This window comes from Syngnathoides biaculeatus, chromosome 20 (genome assembly GCF_019802595.1).
Source record: "Syngnathoides biaculeatus isolate LvHL_M chromosome 20, ASM1980259v1, whole genome shotgun sequence".
Classification (NCBI taxonomy): domain Eukaryota; kingdom Metazoa; phylum Chordata; class Actinopteri; order Syngnathiformes; family Syngnathidae; genus Syngnathoides; species Syngnathoides biaculeatus.
Window position 1 is genome coordinate 16,807,741 of NC_084659.1, and position 16,727 is coordinate 16,824,467.

The 16,727-nt window shown below is 44.1% G+C and overlaps 2 protein-coding genes across 9 annotated transcripts; one reads left to right on the forward strand and one right to left on the reverse strand.

Annotated features, from left to right (window-relative positions):
- Positions 1-86: 86 nt before the first annotated feature.
- On the reverse strand, positions 87-16,498 carry trim24 (tripartite motif containing 24). Of its 8 annotated transcripts, none has more exons than XM_061806868.1 (19): positions 10,499-11,202; positions 9,589-9,707; positions 9,353-9,500; positions 9,148-9,280; positions 8,934-9,050; positions 8,737-8,851; positions 8,492-8,638; positions 8,303-8,417; positions 6,463-6,602; positions 6,114-6,368; positions 5,195-5,257; positions 4,984-5,113; positions 4,844-4,901; positions 3,794-3,920; positions 3,434-3,717; positions 3,047-3,158; positions 2,522-2,587; positions 1,112-1,270; positions 103-1,024 (listed from the first exon to the last, which is right to left on the reverse strand). In XM_061806868.1, exons 1-19 carry the CDS (start codon positions 10,782-10,784, stop codon positions 428-430), a joined length of 3,171 nt encoding a protein of 1,056 aa, XP_061662852.1. In that variant the 5' UTR covers positions 10,785-11,202; the 3' UTR covers positions 103-427. The 8 variants fall into 8 exon arrangements, with proteins under 8 accessions (XP_061662848.1, XP_061662849.1, XP_061662846.1 ...); XM_061806867.1 differs by having other exon boundaries at positions 108-1,024; positions 5,195-5,260; XM_061806864.1 differs by having other exon boundaries at positions 87-1,024; positions 3,434-3,711; positions 5,195-5,260; positions 9,148-9,500; positions 10,499-11,204.
- On the forward strand, positions 11,391-15,923 carry LOC133493503 (aldo-keto reductase family 1 member D1-like). Its single transcript, XM_061806938.1, has 9 exons — positions 11,391-11,662; positions 11,768-11,935; positions 12,022-12,138; positions 12,254-12,328; positions 14,588-14,710; positions 14,894-15,003; positions 15,091-15,256; positions 15,344-15,426; positions 15,498-15,923. Exons 1-9 carry the CDS (start codon positions 11,570-11,572, stop codon positions 15,538-15,540), a joined length of 978 nt encoding a protein of 325 aa, XP_061662922.1. The 5' UTR covers positions 11,391-11,569; the 3' UTR covers positions 15,541-15,923.
- Positions 16,499-16,727: the final 229 nt, after the last annotated feature.

Sequence of the window (16,727 nt, forward strand, 5' to 3'; positions counted from 1 at the left end):
GAATAAGAAAGCAGATAAGATTTTTTTTCCCATCAAAACAGGTTTACATTGACAGTTCCATCTGTACAGAAGCAACTGCAGAGCATACAGTATATAGTCATGAATACATTACTGATATAAGAGATCCTATTGCACTAAATCAAAGAAACGTGAGCTATAAAACAGAAAGGATGACTCGTCATGCGTGCGTTGAGTAATATATTGTTTTGACCGCTTGCTTTTTTTTTTTTTTTGCCTTCAGAATGATGAAAGATCAGTCAGTCGTTGAGGGCGGCCCAGTGACATCTGAGGGATGATTACAGCAAAAGAAATGCAAAACGTCCACCCTGCAGAATCTCGAAAAGGAGTTTGTATTAAATAACGTCCGGTGTTCGTGGTTCCTATTGCAAAAGTGGAAGACGACGTCAGCACCCTCCCCATCCCCCCGCTACTCCATCTCGGCTGCCGCTTGCTCCTCTTTTTCTCCGTCGGGGACATTTTCCTGTGTGCTCTCCTGGCTTTCCGTGACTTCAGAAGTCTGCTCGGGAGGAAGCGGGGTGTTTCCCTCTTTTGGGAATGCTGCCTCATCCACAGCTTCAGAGGTTTTGACCTCTTCGGGAGGAGCTGCTTCATCCTCTTGCTTGACTTTGTTCTGAGTTAGGGGCTCTCCTCCATCTTCACTCCCATCCTTGACGTCTGTCCCCATCTTGCTCATGTCGGTCGCCTGCTCCTTCGTTTTTAAATTTTCTTCGGCGGCTTCCTCGGCAGGAGGCGCGTTCTCCTCCACGGGTGGGATTGCGTTCTCCGCGGGACTGAGTGTTTTGTCGCCCCCCGTGTGGGTCGGGCTTTCCTGCGTCGGCACCTGCTGCTCCTGCTCTTGCTCCTGCTGCTGCTCTTCTTCTTCGTCATCAATCTCGTCCTCCAGTGGCGGGATCATACCTTCTTCCCTTCCGCCGGGAAATATCTTGTTGGGGTACACCAGCCTCAGCTGCTCCTCAAAGTAGTCTTCCAAGTACAACCCAGCACTTATCACTTCTTTGTTCACCTGTAATTACACAATAAATCACTCTTAGTACAAGGACTAAAAATTGTTTAAATCATAGTTTTCATTGCAATCTATGACTCTATATACCTTGTATTTGGCACAGTTCATGAATATTAGCCTCACATCTGCAACAAACTCTTCGGGAGTGCGGTAGCGTTCCCCGTCGCTTGCTTTCCACTCCAGCTTCCTCTTCACGAGAGATAAATCCATTGGTCTCGCGATCAGCTCTTTGTATCTTTTGGACTCCTGCAGGGACAGAGAAAAACATAGCTGAAGGAATACCGTAACTTCTGGCCTACAAGCCGTGAGTTTCTCGCATGCTTTTAACCCTGTGGTTTATGCGGTGATGCGGCCAATTTGTGTTTTTTTTTAATGGCCGCAAAGGGGGCACTCGAGCGGAAAAGGTAAGAGTGAGAGCAAGGGAATATATGTGCCGAGGAAGTGACTTTTACCGGCCCTGTTAGCGCTGCGCTAGCGTTAGCGCTGAGCTAGCGTGTTGCTGCTGTGTTGCTGGCGTGTCTCTGTGATATTTACCAGTAAGTTTTATTTTAACCGGCCCAGTAAGCATTACCACGTCGCTGGCGTTAGTGCGGCAGTCGCCTTAAATTCTTTCTGTGTACCTGTGTATCAAATAGTGGTGCGCACAGTCCAAAGCAAAACAGGTGAAGCAGCATTTAGCTATTATGCTGCACACAAATGGAATAAGTTGCCAACAGAGGTGAGGTCAGCCACAAGTGTGAATGTTTTTAAAACTCTTCTTTTTTCTCATGCTTTTTAGAATATATCCACTTTTTAATCATATTACTTGCACTGTATGTGGTTTTAATTGTATTTTTTTTACATTGTTTTTATTCCGTTTTAAATGTTTTATCTCTTTGTTTTCAGATGCCTTTAATCATGTAAAGCACATTGAGTTACCTCATGTATGAAATGCGCTAAACAAATAAATTTGCTTTACCGTCTTTCTTTGTGGGTTTCAATGTGGGCACTTGCGTCTTTTACACAGCTACGGCATATGTATGCACCAAATGGTATTTCCTTTACAAATGTACTCGGTGAAGCTTGTAACCAGGTGCACTCTGTAGGCCGGGAATTACGGTGAATGATCTCAATTCGAGTACAAGTGGTGTCTCCAAAGGCTTCAAAGTTGTTCAAATTTCAAAACAAAGTGAACATGATGAAGATTGCACAGGCAACGTTTTAAATCACATTTTCTCAAGACTACACACTATTACATGTGTTCAGAGAAGTTAACAACTATCATAAAAAAAGACATAGGGCACACCCTTTGATGATAAACTGAATTCAGAGGAAGCAAAGCTGTCGCCTATTGTTCTTTCATGGGTGATACTGGAATTAATTACAACTAATTATTTGGAATTCAGGGTTTGTTCATCTTGCAGGACTTACTATGCAAGACGACTAATAAATCCATTTATTTCCGTTGACAAAATGAAACATGAACAAAACCTCAATTTTTTGAAGGTGGGATCATACCGACGCGTGATGGAAGTGGGTGCTGAAGTCGTTGCAGAAGAGGAGGAGAAGCAGCCGCTCACATGACTGCAAAAGAGGAAGAAAAATGAAAGGGGACATCGAGCTGCGTTAAAAAAACAAAAACAGTCATAGAACACAGGTGTCAAACTCAAGGCCCGCGGGCCGGATCCAGCCCGCCACATGATTTTATGTGGCCCGCGAAGGCAAATCATGGACTGTATATCAACTTCTGTGATTCTTGTTTGAATCTATAGCAAAGTTTCAAATTGTCATATCATAAATCACAACATTGCGGTATTGCAAGCGTTTTTACATTACCAAACATCGACAATAGTTCAAAAAACCAATTACCCTTGATGTCTGATTCCAAAAGTATTTCATACATTTTACGTGTCAATATGACGAGGCGATAAACGATTTTTATGGGTTCACAATGATAACGGCCCTCTAAGGGAAAACGGAACTACAATGTGGCCCGCGATAAAATTAGTTTGACACCCCTGTACATAGAAGATAAACGTGTACCCTTTGGTCAACAGGTGGCAGTCTTTCATGGTCGTGCGTGTTCTTGTTGTCGCATTCGTACTGCATCTCGGGTGAGACGAGGTCTCGGCAGAAGGAGCAGAACCACGCGCCACTGAGAGAGAGAGAGAGAGAGAGAGATGAGGATTAAACTACAATCAGATGTAGAAGGTGGGGCAAAAGGCAATGTAGGCTTTTTTTAATTAACTCGAGTAAGGAAGGATGGAAGAATGGAAGGACAGGAGGGATTAAGAGAGGGAGGTAGAAGCGAAGAAGGGAGGAAAGATTCAGGGAGGACATGTATTAATACATGTCATTATAATAGATGTGTAAAATGTCACAAAAGGATACTACGTAGCGTTGTGGACATTGATATTACACATTAGTTACCTGGGTGATTCACTGAGCACGGGGATGTGGCAAGACAGATGGAAAACCTTGGGACACTTGTCGCAGCACAGCAGCTCCCCCCCGTTCTGGCACACGGCGCACCAGTCCTCGTTGGGGTCGTCCTCCGCCGGGGCGCTCTTCTCGGACTCGGCCGGCGCTCCGGGCTGAGGGCGCGGCTCCCTCGCCTGGCCGGAGTCAGACTGGTGGGTGGAGAAAGGGGGGCCGATCTTGAGCTGCAGCGTGGGGCAGGCCCCCGTGCTGCTGTCGGGAAGGCTGGACTGCACCTAAAGCATAAAGGCAAGAGTCCGCACGCTCGCGAAGAGGAGACGCCGGAGCACTCGAACACAGAACAGCCCTTACAAAGCGGACTTCATCCTCATCCTCTGGTTCGTCCTTGATGACGATAATGGGCCCGGGGGACGACCTTCTCCGTCGCTTGGCCGAGGGAGCAGACGACGTCTCGGTATTCGCCTTCCAGGACGCTGGGCTTCAATGTCGAGATTGCAGGAGGAAGACAGAGAAAGGGATTTTTGGAATATGATACGCACATACTTTATGTTTGGCAAGACTGCCTGTAAAGAACACTGGGAAGGGTTCAAATTTGCGTTTCTGTGTATAAATGAATTATGTGGTATATTTTGCAAGAAATGTTCACATTTCTGAAAGTAAATGCACGTCTACTATTTTTATATTACTCTAATGCAGGGGTATCAAACTCATTTTTATCGTGGGAATCATTGTAGTTTGAGAAATTGATAATTGACCCATCATATTTACACATTAAATTAATCAACCAGTTTTGGAATCAGAAATCAAGGGTCATCGGTTTTTCAACTATTGTTGATGTTTAGTAACACAAAAATGCTTGCAATATCTCAGCGTAATCAATGATGATATGACAGTTTGAAATTTTGATTCAGATCAAAAAAAAAAAAAAAAATCATCGAAGTTGATACACATGATTTGCCTTCGCGGGCTGCATCTGGCCCCCGGGCCTTGAGTTTGACACGAGTGCTCTAATTGATTAAAATAATGCATTTATTGTACATGTCAGATTATAATTAATACCTATTTATTATCTGAATATTACACTCGCTTTTGGGTGTAAAGTGTTGCAATCGGTCATTTTTTTCGGATAGTAAATGCATGGGTAGTATTTATTTGAAATTGTCAGTTGTTGTTGTGCCTTATGGGGTTTGTTCCACCAGGGGGCGCTGCAGAGTCAGATTTATTTTAAAATTTTTGGTAATATAAGCCATGAATAGTATACAGTACAAAGTTTTGGTTCTAACTCTGTTATGGATTTTTCAAGGAATAAGTCACTTTTTCTCAGAGCAAATGTGTAATATTTTGAAATTACTGAAATGGTCAAAATGGGTGATTTTAATTTATAGTAAAATGTTTTCTTACCCTCCGTTTCGCTCTGAAGACGATGATTTAACCACTGGTGAGTTTTGCTTTGCTTGAACTCAAAATAAAAAAGGGGAAGAGGAAAAATTAGTTCTCCCAAGTGTGACGTGGGGTGTGTCGAATTATGCCATTGCGTTTACCCGGTTTGTCAGCAGCTGTTGAGGATTGGCTCAAACCGAAGTTGGGTCTTGTGAGCGTGATGTTAACAGGGGGAACCGGACCGCCGCCGGCTTCAGTCCTTTTCAGGTAGGAAAGTTCTGACAAGTTCCGCTGGAAGCAAAACAACCAAAATCAAATACAATGTGTGGGAGGAAAATGACGTACGCGGAGCGTCAGGTTTACGTTACCGACCTGGGTCGGTTGTACGTGCGTGGCCCCTCCGGCGGACATGGGGTGCGGGTAGCGGAACGTGCCCTGCTAAAGAGCCATGGAAGGGAAGCTACAGGCATTGAGCGTGTCTCAGAAAGGACTACCGTAATTTCCGACCTATAAGCCGCGACTTTTTCCACACACTGTCAACCCTGAGGTCGTGCATTTTTCTCACAGCCGCAAGGGGAAACTCGAGCGGAATAGGTAAGAGTGAGAGCGGTGGAATATCTGTGCCGAGGAAGTGACTTTTGCGGGTCTGGCCTTGTTCGTGCTGCGCTAGCGTGTTACTGCCGCGTCTCACTGATTTTTACCAGTATGTTTTTTTTTGTTTTTTGTTTTTACCGGCCCTGTTAGCGCAGCGCTAGCGTTAGTATTAGCGCAGCAGCGCTAGCGTTAAACTCTCTGTGTACCGTCTTTTTTTGTAAATATCTCTTGTTTCAATGCGGGCACTTGTGGGTTTTAAACAGAATCAGCGTATGTATGTACCAAATGGAATTTCCTTTACAAATGTAGTGGATGAGGCTTACAACCAGGTGCGTTCCGTAGGACGGGAATTACGGTACATGTACAACAGTGGTTAAAGGAATGCAGGCCTTTCATTACGGGGAATTTACTCGTATGCTTGCAATAGTAATGGGTTGCATCGATCCCAGGGTTTTCATACATTAGCTAAAAAAAGATAATATTATATATAATTATATTCATATTATACAAATTGGGAGACTTCTAAAAACTGATCAAAATAAAAAAGTATAACATTTGAGTAAATCTCTGTTTATCGTATGGGTGCATCAATTAATTTGTTGTCAGTCAGGATTCCAACAGAAGTATGATTACTAGAAACAATGAATTAATTTCTAAAGCATTTTTTTGCAATGAGGGTTCAGTTTGAATCTCTTACTTGAGAAGGTGGGAAGCCGCTGTTCTGCAGGATAGACGAGTTGGGACTTCTGATATTGCCGGGGGCGTTCCCGTATCGGCGTCCCATCTGCGTCAGGCCGCTGAGACCCTGGGAAGGGGAGGAGCCTCCTTGGATCGGTCTGGTCGGCGGCGGAGGTCCGTGGGGTCCGGGGGGTCCGGGGAGCCGGGCGTTCTGATACCAGGACCAGTGGTTGGATGCGGCCTGCCTGTGGGGCTGCTGGGAAATTTTGTCAACCTGAGACAAAGGAATTGTCAAAGCAAAAGAGCCAACGTTTCATGTCTTTTGTCTACCCAGGTGAGTGCGTCGAGGCCGAGGCGAATCCTCCTACCTGCATCTGCAGCTGGGCCAGCGTGCTCTGCCGCTGCTGGGCGGATAACGACATCGCCCCAGTCTGCGCCTCTCCTCTGGGTCCCGGCTGTTGGTTGGGAATGAGTGCCTGAACCGAGCTTCGTTCAACCACTAGAGAACCTGGAGACAAGTCAACCAATCCATTTTTTTTTGTGCTCAAAATTGACAAAGCGTTACAAATTTTGAATATGTTTCAAGTGTGTGGGAGGGGTTAACATTGCAACAGTTGTCCTCATGTTCACATCATTCTTATTTCCTTTATTTTATTTGTCAGTCAGCGCTCAAAATTTCAGGACACTTTCAACATATAGAAAGATCAATGCGCATTATAGACATCTTTTTGTGAGTGCCTATTAAACAGTGATCAAATTTTAACACTGTGTTTTTTTATATAACTACTTATTTCAATTGTTACCATAATTTCCGGCCTATAAGCCGCAACTTTTTTCCACATGCTTTCAACCCTGCGATTTACGCATTGATGCGGCTAATTTGTGCATTTTTTTTCTAGTGGCTGCAAAAGGCCACTCGAGTATAAAAGGTAAGAGTGAGATCAGTGGAATATATGTGCCCAGGAAGTGACTTTTACAGGTCCGGTGTGACGGTCTGAGCGCTCCCCCGTGCTGAAAAGTCTCCTTGTGATGAATGCATGGGTTACTAACAGGGGAACTCTGGGTACGTAGCAGACGCTTACTGGGAAATGTCCCGGTCCCATAGTTCCCCTTCTTCTACATAGAGGGAGCTAAAATATGTTATAACTTCACCCTAACCTTAAAACAAAAGTTGATAAAAAAAAGCTATACACATATATGTACGTTCGCTGTGTTCGACTTTCTGAGACGCCCATAGCGAACATGAACACTTGGTGACAAGTTGTCAAATGGCACATGTTGAAGCATGGATGGGGATCTTTCAGAATCGACGGAAGTTTACAAAACATACGCGCATGCACGTTAATATACCCGCATGCACATTACCAACTAAGAGACTTTGCAGCACCGGGGGCGCTCAGACCGTCACACCAGCCCTGTTAGCGGTGCGCTAGTGTGTTACTGTCGTGTCTCTGTGATTTTTACCAGTATGTTTTTTTTTTTTAACCGGCCCTATTAGTGCTGTGCTATCGTTAGCGCGGCGGTCGGCGCTAGCGTGAAACTCTGTGTACCGTCTTTCTTTGTAAATATCTCGTGTTTCAATGTCGATTTCAATGTGGGCACTTGGGACTTTTACACAGCTCCGGCCAATGTACGTATCAAATGGTATTTCCTTTACAAATGTAATCGGTGAGGCTTGTAACCAGGTTCACTCTGTAGGCTGGGAATTACGGTAAATGATCTCGTTCAAGTACAAGTAGAACCTCCAAAGGCAAGGCTTCAAAGTACCGGTATGTTTTTGTTGTTGTTGCTACATTAATCTAAGCTAAGATATTAAAACTTTGTAAAAAGCCTATATTTCAATGTGGGTTTCAACATGGGCACTTGTGGCTTTTACACAGGTGTGGCTTATGTATGTACCAAACGTTATTTCCTTTACAAATGTACTGGGTGAGGCTTATAACCAGGTGGGGTCTGTAGGCCGGTAATATTTATTACCCGATTATAACATATACCACACCATAAGTAGCATTCTTTGAAAACAGTGTGATATATTCTGTTGTATATAAGAAATTAGTCTGTTTATCGGTTTAATTATCAGTTTATCGTGTCACTACTTAAGAATATTAATTCCCCACTCCTCACATAGCTGTTTATCACGCAGCCACGGCTACAATGCGGTTATTTTGGCTACAATGCAGCCATTTTTTAACTGAGAGCACAACTTACCGAGGTCTACATTTGAGGCCCAGAAACCAGACCGACACTGGAAGCGGACAGAACTCTGAGGGATGATGGAGGCACTGCATCTGGCGCCCATCAGATAGTGGATCTGGAATAGAATCTGTCGGGAGATTTTGGATGCTGAAGATGCGGGGAGTTTCTTTTACATTCCGGGCCGTGGTGATGGTTACTCACCAGCCTCTTGCAGTAGAGGAGCGCTGTGCCGCTGTGGCTTGCAGTAGCCCACTTGGTGAAACTGATCACGTGGTCCAGCTGCCGGCGCAGCAAGTTGACTTCTTCCTGCTGCTTTTTCAGACCCAGCTCGTGATCTTTCGTAAGCGACTGCGGAAAAAACACGCTCATTAAGCAATTCTTCGAAAATGTTCCCAAATGTGTGTCTGTGTGTGTGTGTGTGGGGGGGGGGGGGTCGTCAAACCAACCTCAAGCTGGTTAGCCAGAACCTTCCCCTTCCTGTTTATCTCCATAATTAGGTTACAGATGGCTTTCTTGATTTCATTTGTGACAGACTTCCGGTTTTCTTCAACTTGCTGCAGTCTGACAAGCAAACAAAAGATTTGGTGAAAATTGTGGACACGTGAGAACAATATTAGAAAATCATACATCAGTAAAACTTTACCCATTTCTGATACAGGTGGAGACGTCTTCGATGGCCTTTCTTTTTTCCTGCAACTGCTGTGTCATGCTCTCCAGATACTGTCTGTGGTTCTTGTAGGCATCCTCCAAAAACTGATAGCTGGACACAATCAATATTTCAGCAAAAATGAATGAAAGAAACCCAAAGAGAACAAAACAAAGGGCCTTGTAATGGCGACGTGGTGGTAATCCATTACTTGTGATCCTTGTGCTTGAGCAGCTGACAGTCCCGACAGGTGAGTCGATCGCAAGTCTCGCAAAAGAGCTTCAGCGGCTCCTGCTTGTGGATGTCACAAAACACGGGCTTCTGCGTGGAGACGGCGACTGCTTCTGCACGTGTGAAGGGTTTGTCATTAAAAAAATAAAATGATGACTGCGTCAATGTGTCTTTTTTCATGCTACCTGGAGACATTTCCTTCTTTTGGCGTATGGTGTGATCCCGGGTGAACTTCACCCTCTGGTGTGCCTCAATGCAGGTCACGCACAAGAACTCCATGCACTCCAAACAGTAGCCCGTCGCCTCGGTGTTGTCGTCACAGCTCATACACACCTGTATAAAAAAAAAAAAAACAACAACACAAAAATGGGAATAAAATGGCAGCAGTTGGGCAAAAAGTCCAAACTTTATCTGCCCCAACCTGATTGTTTTTCTCCATGGTGCTGCTCGGCACCTCGGCCGAGTCCTTGACAAAGAAGTTGTCCAGCAGGTCCATTTCCCAGCATTCCTGGCGGCATACTGGACAGCGGATGGTCCCCACTGGAGGGAGGGCTCACATGTGAACATCATTCATACGCACAGTAGGATTTTTTGTTTTCATTTTTAGTGATTAATGACCACAAAAAAAAGAAAAAAAAATGCTAACATATACTGGGACCACAAAAGGTGGAGGACAAGAGAGGAGAGGCAGAGGGGAAGTCCTATACTGATGGTAAAAGGGGCGGCACGGTGGGTCAGCTGGTAAAGCTTTGGCCTCACAGTTCTGAGGACCCAGGTTCGATCCCAGACCCATCTGTGTGGAGTTTGCTAGTTCTCCCAGTGCCTGCGTGGGTTCCCTCCCAGCACTCTGCTTTCTTCCCACATCCCAAAAACATGCAACATTAATTGGAGACTCTAAATTGCCCCGAGGTGTGATTATAAGTGTGGCTATGATCTCATCGGCGCTGAAAAAAAAAAAATCACTGTGTCTAGTTTTACTTTAAGTGATATTGTTGGGCAATTGCTGAACTTGCCCATTTTCATTTTAGATTCTTACAAGGTTGACGTTAATGCTAAACAAACAAGTAAGTAAGTAAATGAATAAATTATCAGCCCTGGAATTCGCCCAAAATAGCTGACTTCCTGGACAAGTGTGGAAAAGGTCATTTAAGACTATTTAATGCATCCTGTTGTGATGAACATGTCCACCTAATTTCAGATTTTGCCATAAAACAGGGGCCGGGAGTTTATTTGTTTTGACTTTTGACGGATGGTCATATTTGGGGACCCCCTAAAACACATGTCATTTCCACCTGGAAAAAGGTGCGCCCACTTGGTGGCGTTTGACTCACATTGCTTGTTGCTGTCCACTTGCCCCAGCGTGTGGAGGGAGTGGTCCCTCCTGGGTTCGACCCCCCTGAACGGCGCGGGCAGGCATCGCTTGCAGAACGAGTGGAGGCAAGGCAGCAGTTTGGGCTCTCGGTTGTGGAAGCTCAACTTGCAGATGGGACATGTGTCCATGAGCCCGAAGGCGCCTGGCGGCTTCGGCCTCGGCTCCCCGAGGGGCAAACTCTCCGCCTCGTTCTCCACAATGATCACAATGTCGTCGTTCCCAACGGATTTGCCACTCGAATCCATTTCGATGACACGTATTGATTACTCCGGGCAGCCAGTCGAGCTAGTTCAGTACACAAAGGCTAACCTAATGCTTTTGTTTCACGTTATACTCCTGGACATGGCGTGTATCATAGATAGCTCTCATATACTGTAAAGTTATTCATATTATCATTCATTAGCTGCCCACATCATAATGTTAGCTAGGAACTAATAAACGATTCGAAGCTAGCGACGTAGCTTCCTCATTAGTGTTTTTTCAACTCGTCCAAGGCCGTAAAAAACAGCCCGTTGGCGACATTTATGATTAAAATTGATTGTAGGCAAAATCTTGGGTGATGGATAAATTGTAGAAATTACGCTACATACGCTATATTGAAGCAAAAGTGTCTTTTTAAGGTGAGGCGGCCATCGTTTCTTTTTTACCATAACAGCCGAAATGTATCGCCCAGAATGCACCGCGGCGCCTTAAAGCGACAGCGTTCCGCTTTGAACGCCAGCCAAAATGCCACAAGATCAGCCCGTCTCCGGCGTGGCTCGCCTCCAAATCGAAACAAATCATGCGTTACGTCGGGTGACGCGACGATGTTGTTCCACTTCGCATATTTACATTGCCGCTCTTTGCACCTGGGTGGAGTTTTATCCTGACCAAAGGGCAGGCAGCACGGGTTCCTTGCAAAAATTTACACATTTGCCACACGTTTCCGCGTGGGAGGGCTGGGAAATTTGTTGCGTCCATTTATCCATCCGTCCATTTGTTATTGTTCACATTTTTTAATTTTTTTTTTTTTGGGGGGGGGGGGGCGAATATGAACTGGAGTGCTGAGAGTCGCGCTGTCCCTCTCCGCGACGGGATGAGCATGCCTGTGATAGGACTAGGTACTTACGCAGATCCCCCCACGGTAAGAAACACCGCAGTACACATCTGGAAATTATTAACGAACAATATTACCACATACTTGAAATGACACTACTATGCGCTGATACCCCCCCGACCCCATTAACAGACGCCTAAAGGTACTGCTTATCACGCTGTAAAAGTGGCAATTGAGGCAGGATACAGACATATTGATGGAGCTTTGGTTTATGACAACGAGCATGAAGTGGGACAAGCCATCCGGGACAAAATAGCTGACGGGTCTGTAAAAAGAGAAGACATCTTCTATTGTGGAAAGGTTTGCAATAGTATTGTTTGCGTTCGGAAGCGCTCACACATCTTGCGTGAATGAATATTATCAGTAAACAATGGATTGTTCTGCAGCTCTGGAACACATTCCATCCACCAGAACTCGTCCGACCTGCTCTGGAGAGAACACTGAGGACATTGCAGATGGAATATGTTGATCTGTACATCATTGAGATGCCCACAGCGTTTAAGGTAGACTTTGCATTTCATGCTAAAATAAAATAAAATAAAAAATGCAATGCACATTGCAGGATGCAAATTTGTTTCATGATGCACAGGATAACAAAGTATTATGGTTTTCCTGCAGCCAGGAGATAACTTCTACCCGAAAGAGGATGGGAAGTGGATTTATCACGACACAGACCTCTGCGCTACTTGGGAGGTGAGGGACATCCTTTGATCGAAATGCAACAGTATTTTATAATCAAGCCATTTATCAAAAGAAAACCCCTATTCTTAGTTTATTCCATTTATTGACAAATATGGGAACTGAACAATGTGCATTGGAACTGTAAGTGTGTGCATGTGTGTGTCTACTATGATTTTTTTATTTTTATTTTTTTTTACGCAAGTGGTATGTAATAAAACAGGTTTCGTTGTGCAAGGGCTCACACACATGCCACGCTTGCCTCGGTGAAGGCGGACCCAGCATTTTCTTGGTGGCCTCGTGGGTTGCAAATATTTCAGTTTGTTTGTTTAGTTTCCCCCATGAAGCTGACTTGGTGGTGCTCGACGTTTTGTCATAATCTTACGGTGTGGACGTTCCCCGTCTCACACACACACAATTACCTTATCAATTTATAATACTGTGAATCCCCAGCAGGCACAAGACGTGGATTTTATGTTGAAACAACGTCCAGGTCCAATGTCTAAAATTCGTTGTTTTAACATTGTATTTGTAAATTGCGACGACGTCACAATCTAACCTAGAATCAATGTTGTCTTACGACGTTGAAACAACGTCCAGGTCCAACATCGAAAATTCGTTGATTTAACATTGTATTTGTAAATTGTAACGACGTCACAATCTAACCTAGAATCAATGTTGTATTACAACGTTGTCTTACAACGTAGAAACAAAGTCCTGGTCCAATGTCAAAAATTCGTTGTTTTAACATTGCATTTGTAAATTGCGACAACGTCACAATCTAACATAGGATCAACGTTCTTACAACGCTGAAACAACATTGCTTTTACATTATATTCGTAAATTGCATCGACGTGACAATCCGACATAAAATCAACGCAGCCATGCTTCATGGAAATTCAGCCATTAAAACGTTATAGATTGAAACCTTTATTATGCACTGTCAAACTACAAACAATTAGCCCACAGTAATACATGTGTGATTAACATTTAGAACAAATAACTTTTTTTCTTAAAGTATGTTACAAACAAAATATAGTGCAATTGAGAGAGTGGAAACCTCTGACTTCTTCTTCTCCTTCAGTCAACTCCATCAGCAAACAACCCACCGCCACCTGCTCACAGGCGGAACATACAAACCCATCTCACACACACACACACACAGAACGTCAACTTCATCCGTCGATCCGGCGTCCTTGTTCTCTCCTAACCCCATGGAAATTCCCACGACAGCTCGGGCGGAGAATGTACGGCTGATGTGAACTGAAACTCGCGGTCACCGTTGGAGCTCACAGCCCGGACGGACGGACTGATAGTTTACACAGATTCATTACGATAAAAATTGTAAATCGCAATGAACGATTGCTGACGATTTGAAAACTAGGAATGGCAGCATCACGTGCAGTGCATCATGGGAATATTTTCATACAGTAATTGACACATCACGTTAGTTGCGTCATCCACGAGGAATCAACGTTGAGACAACGTAAAAATTCAACTGTGGAATTTACGTTGAATTTAGGTTGTTCGACGTCGTGACCTAAAACAACGTCAATTCAATGTTGAATCCACATCTTGTGCCTGCTGGGTCTGTATATGATGATTCAGAACCACACTTCCTTCTTCCTGACTTCCTCCTGGGGTGTCCTCAAATGCACTTCTGCCATCAAGTGTCCATTTTTATCCATTCCATTTTCTTCGCTGCTTATCCTCACGAGGGTCGCGGGGAGTGCTGGAGCCTATCCCAGCTGTCAACTGACAGGAGGCGGGGTTACACCCTGAACTGGTTTCCAGCCAATCGGAGGGCACATGGAGACAAGCAGCAGTCACGCTCACAATCACACCTCGGGGGAATTGAGTGTCCAATTAATGTTGCATGTTTTTTTGGGACGTGGGAGGAAACCGGAGTGTCCGGAGGGATCCCACACAGGCACGGGGGAGAACATGCAAACTCCACACAGGCGGGCAGGGGGGGTCCATTTTTTATGTGCATTAAAATTACTCTTGGGCCAAATCCTTTGTGAGGAGATGCATCAAAAGGCTTTGATGCCTATGGTGAAAAAAAAGCATGAATGACGTGTTTTTACGTCATTGGGATAATGTTGTCGGATTTCCAATTACATAAAACACAAAAATGAGTTCAGGGGTCTTAGTATTACCTAGCAGCAAGTGCAGTCCTGGGAACTCCTCATATTTACTCAAAGTCAGGAACACCTATTTGCATTTTGTTTGCTGAAATTGTCTATTTCTCCCCCCCGTTTCCCTTCGGCAAAGGCATTGGAAGCGTGCAAAGACGCCGGGCTGGCAAAATCTCTCGGGGTATCCAACTTCAACAAGCGCCAGCTGGAGTTGATCCTCAACAAACCTGGACTGAAACACAAACCGGTTTCAAATCAGGTAGAGATATGTTCAATAAATTACAAAATTTGGGGGGAAAAGCACTTTCTGAAGAATGTAGATGATTGCAAAAACCAATGTTAACGATATTGCAATAAGTGTAATAACTGAGATGAAAATAGAAATGTGCTGGCAGATTAAATGCAACACAAAAGCAATCAGTAAGTTAATATATTTTCGCAGGTCGAATGCCACCCCTATTACACTCAACCAAAGTTGCTGGAGTACTGCAGGCAAAAAGACATTGTCATTGTAGGATACAGCCCATTGGGGACATCCAGAGATCCATCCTGGTACTGCAGACCTGCCCCAATGAGTTTCTGGCAAATGCGTTTGTTTTTTTCCTTCGAAAACGGTTATGAAATTGAATTTCCCAACAGGGTCAACTTAACCTGCCCGCCGCTGCTGGAGGATGAAGTTCTCGTGTCGCTGGCTAATAAGTACAAGAAGACGAGCGCTCAGCTCGCCCTCAGATTTAACGTGCAGAGGGGGGTTGTGGTCATCCCGAAGAGCTTCAACCCGCATCGCATCAGGGAGAACTTCCAGGTTTTTTTTGTTTTTTTTTTTTTTGGGGGGGGGCATTTTATAATTTCCTGTGTAGAATTAGCAGTAAAAAAAAAAACATTTGCGCAGATCTTTGACTTCAGCATTTCCGAAGAGGACATGAAGACCATCGAGGGTCTGAACAAGAACATCCGCTTCGTGGAGCTCCTCATGTGAGTGCATCATCGGATGTGTATGATCTTTTAATTAAGAAATCATTCATTTTTCTCTTGTGATTCAACAGGTGGGCCAACCATCCTGAGTATCCGTTTCATGATGACTACTAAACAACAATTTGAAGAAATGGAAGGCTGCTCCCTTTACAAGTTTTATGCATTTAATTAGTAGTACTAAATAAGTCAAATTTCAAATCAGATATAATCTGCTTTGTTACATTTTTAAATAATTTTTCATACCTCTATTTTTTTAACTCGTATATTTTAGGTGCTACGTGTGGGTGGTGTGTAGTATTACGAAGACCAAGCATGAAATATTCATCTCTACGGTCATTTTTACCATTTATGCTCTTTTTCCTGTAAAAAAAATTCACTCCAAATATGAAGATTTTTAGCTATTGTTCAATACCATTACCATTATGATTAATATGTTTGCACAACTATACCTTGTTTGACATTTTAAGTATATTCAATAAAATCATTATAAAAAATAAGTCTGAACCAGGTTTCTTTTATTTTGAAGCAGCAACATATTTCCCCCCCCGACTTTTAACCATTGATTCGCATTCAGTGGGAACTCCACGCCGCTAGAGGCGCTAACACGGCTAATGTGGCAACAACAGCGACCGGGGATGTTAAATTAGTATAAAGTGACCCAAGAAAAATAACAGTTCATTTTTAACATTTCGACAAAGACTAGTAAAGTTTTCGTAATAATAATGAGTCAAATTAACCACGGTAAAGCGACGTTGATAGCCAGCGTTAGCTGCGCAACGCTCGGAAGTTAAGCTAACCAAATTAGCCCCTCAATGCTAGTTTCCCGTACGCGTCAATGAATGGCGGAAGCAAGTGAACACATCAGTCAACAATGTACGATAGTTACCCAATTGAGAGCAAAATGACGGATTTTATCAGTAACATTGGAATACCTCGAGTTGCCGTATATAATTTGGCGTGAGTACGTTCGATTGGAAGTGCAGCATCGGCGAAGGAGAGCATGTCTTACACAGATCCCCACACGGAGCTAGGTTAGCACCCACAGCTACGTCGCTGTCCCGGATTGTTTTCTTTGTATATCCGTGGAACTTGTCCGTTTTGCAATCAAAAAGTGGATAAAGTCGCCCGCTCGTCTGCGCCGAGATAGAAGAGGCGTGATGGCGTTTTGGACGGACACTGCCCTCTGTCCGCTGTAGGAGAGGCGACAAAGCTCCACAAACAATTCGTTTTGCACGGATTCAAGCTGGAGTAACGTTCAAAATATCAACATTACATCTTCTACAGTAAACGTCATTGACGTT

Coding starts and splice junctions, on each gene's coding strand:
- LOC133493503 (XM_061806938.1), top strand. CDS start 11,570: ATGAACTGGAGTGCTGAGAGTCGCGCTGTCCCTCTCCGCGACGGGATG. Junction 15,004..15,090: donor ACATCCAGAGATCCATCCTG/GTACTGCAGACC, acceptor ATTTCCCAACAG/GGTCAACTTAACCTGCCCGC. Junction 15,427..15,497: donor CGCTTCGTGGAGCTCCTCAT/GTGAGTGCATCA, acceptor GTGATTCAACAG/GTGGGCCAACCATCCTGAGT.
- trim24 (XM_061806861.1), bottom strand. CDS start 10,784: ATGGATTCGAGTGGCAAATCCGTTGGGAACGACGACATTGTGATCATT. Junction 3,159..3,433: donor GTGCTCAGTGAATCACCCAG/GTAACTAATGTG, acceptor TCTCTCTCTCAG/TGGCGCGTGGTTCTGCTCCT. Junction 2,588..3,046: donor TGCCACCTGTTGACCAAAGG/GTACACGTTTAT, acceptor CCTCTTTTGCAG/TCATGTGAGCGGCTGCTTCT.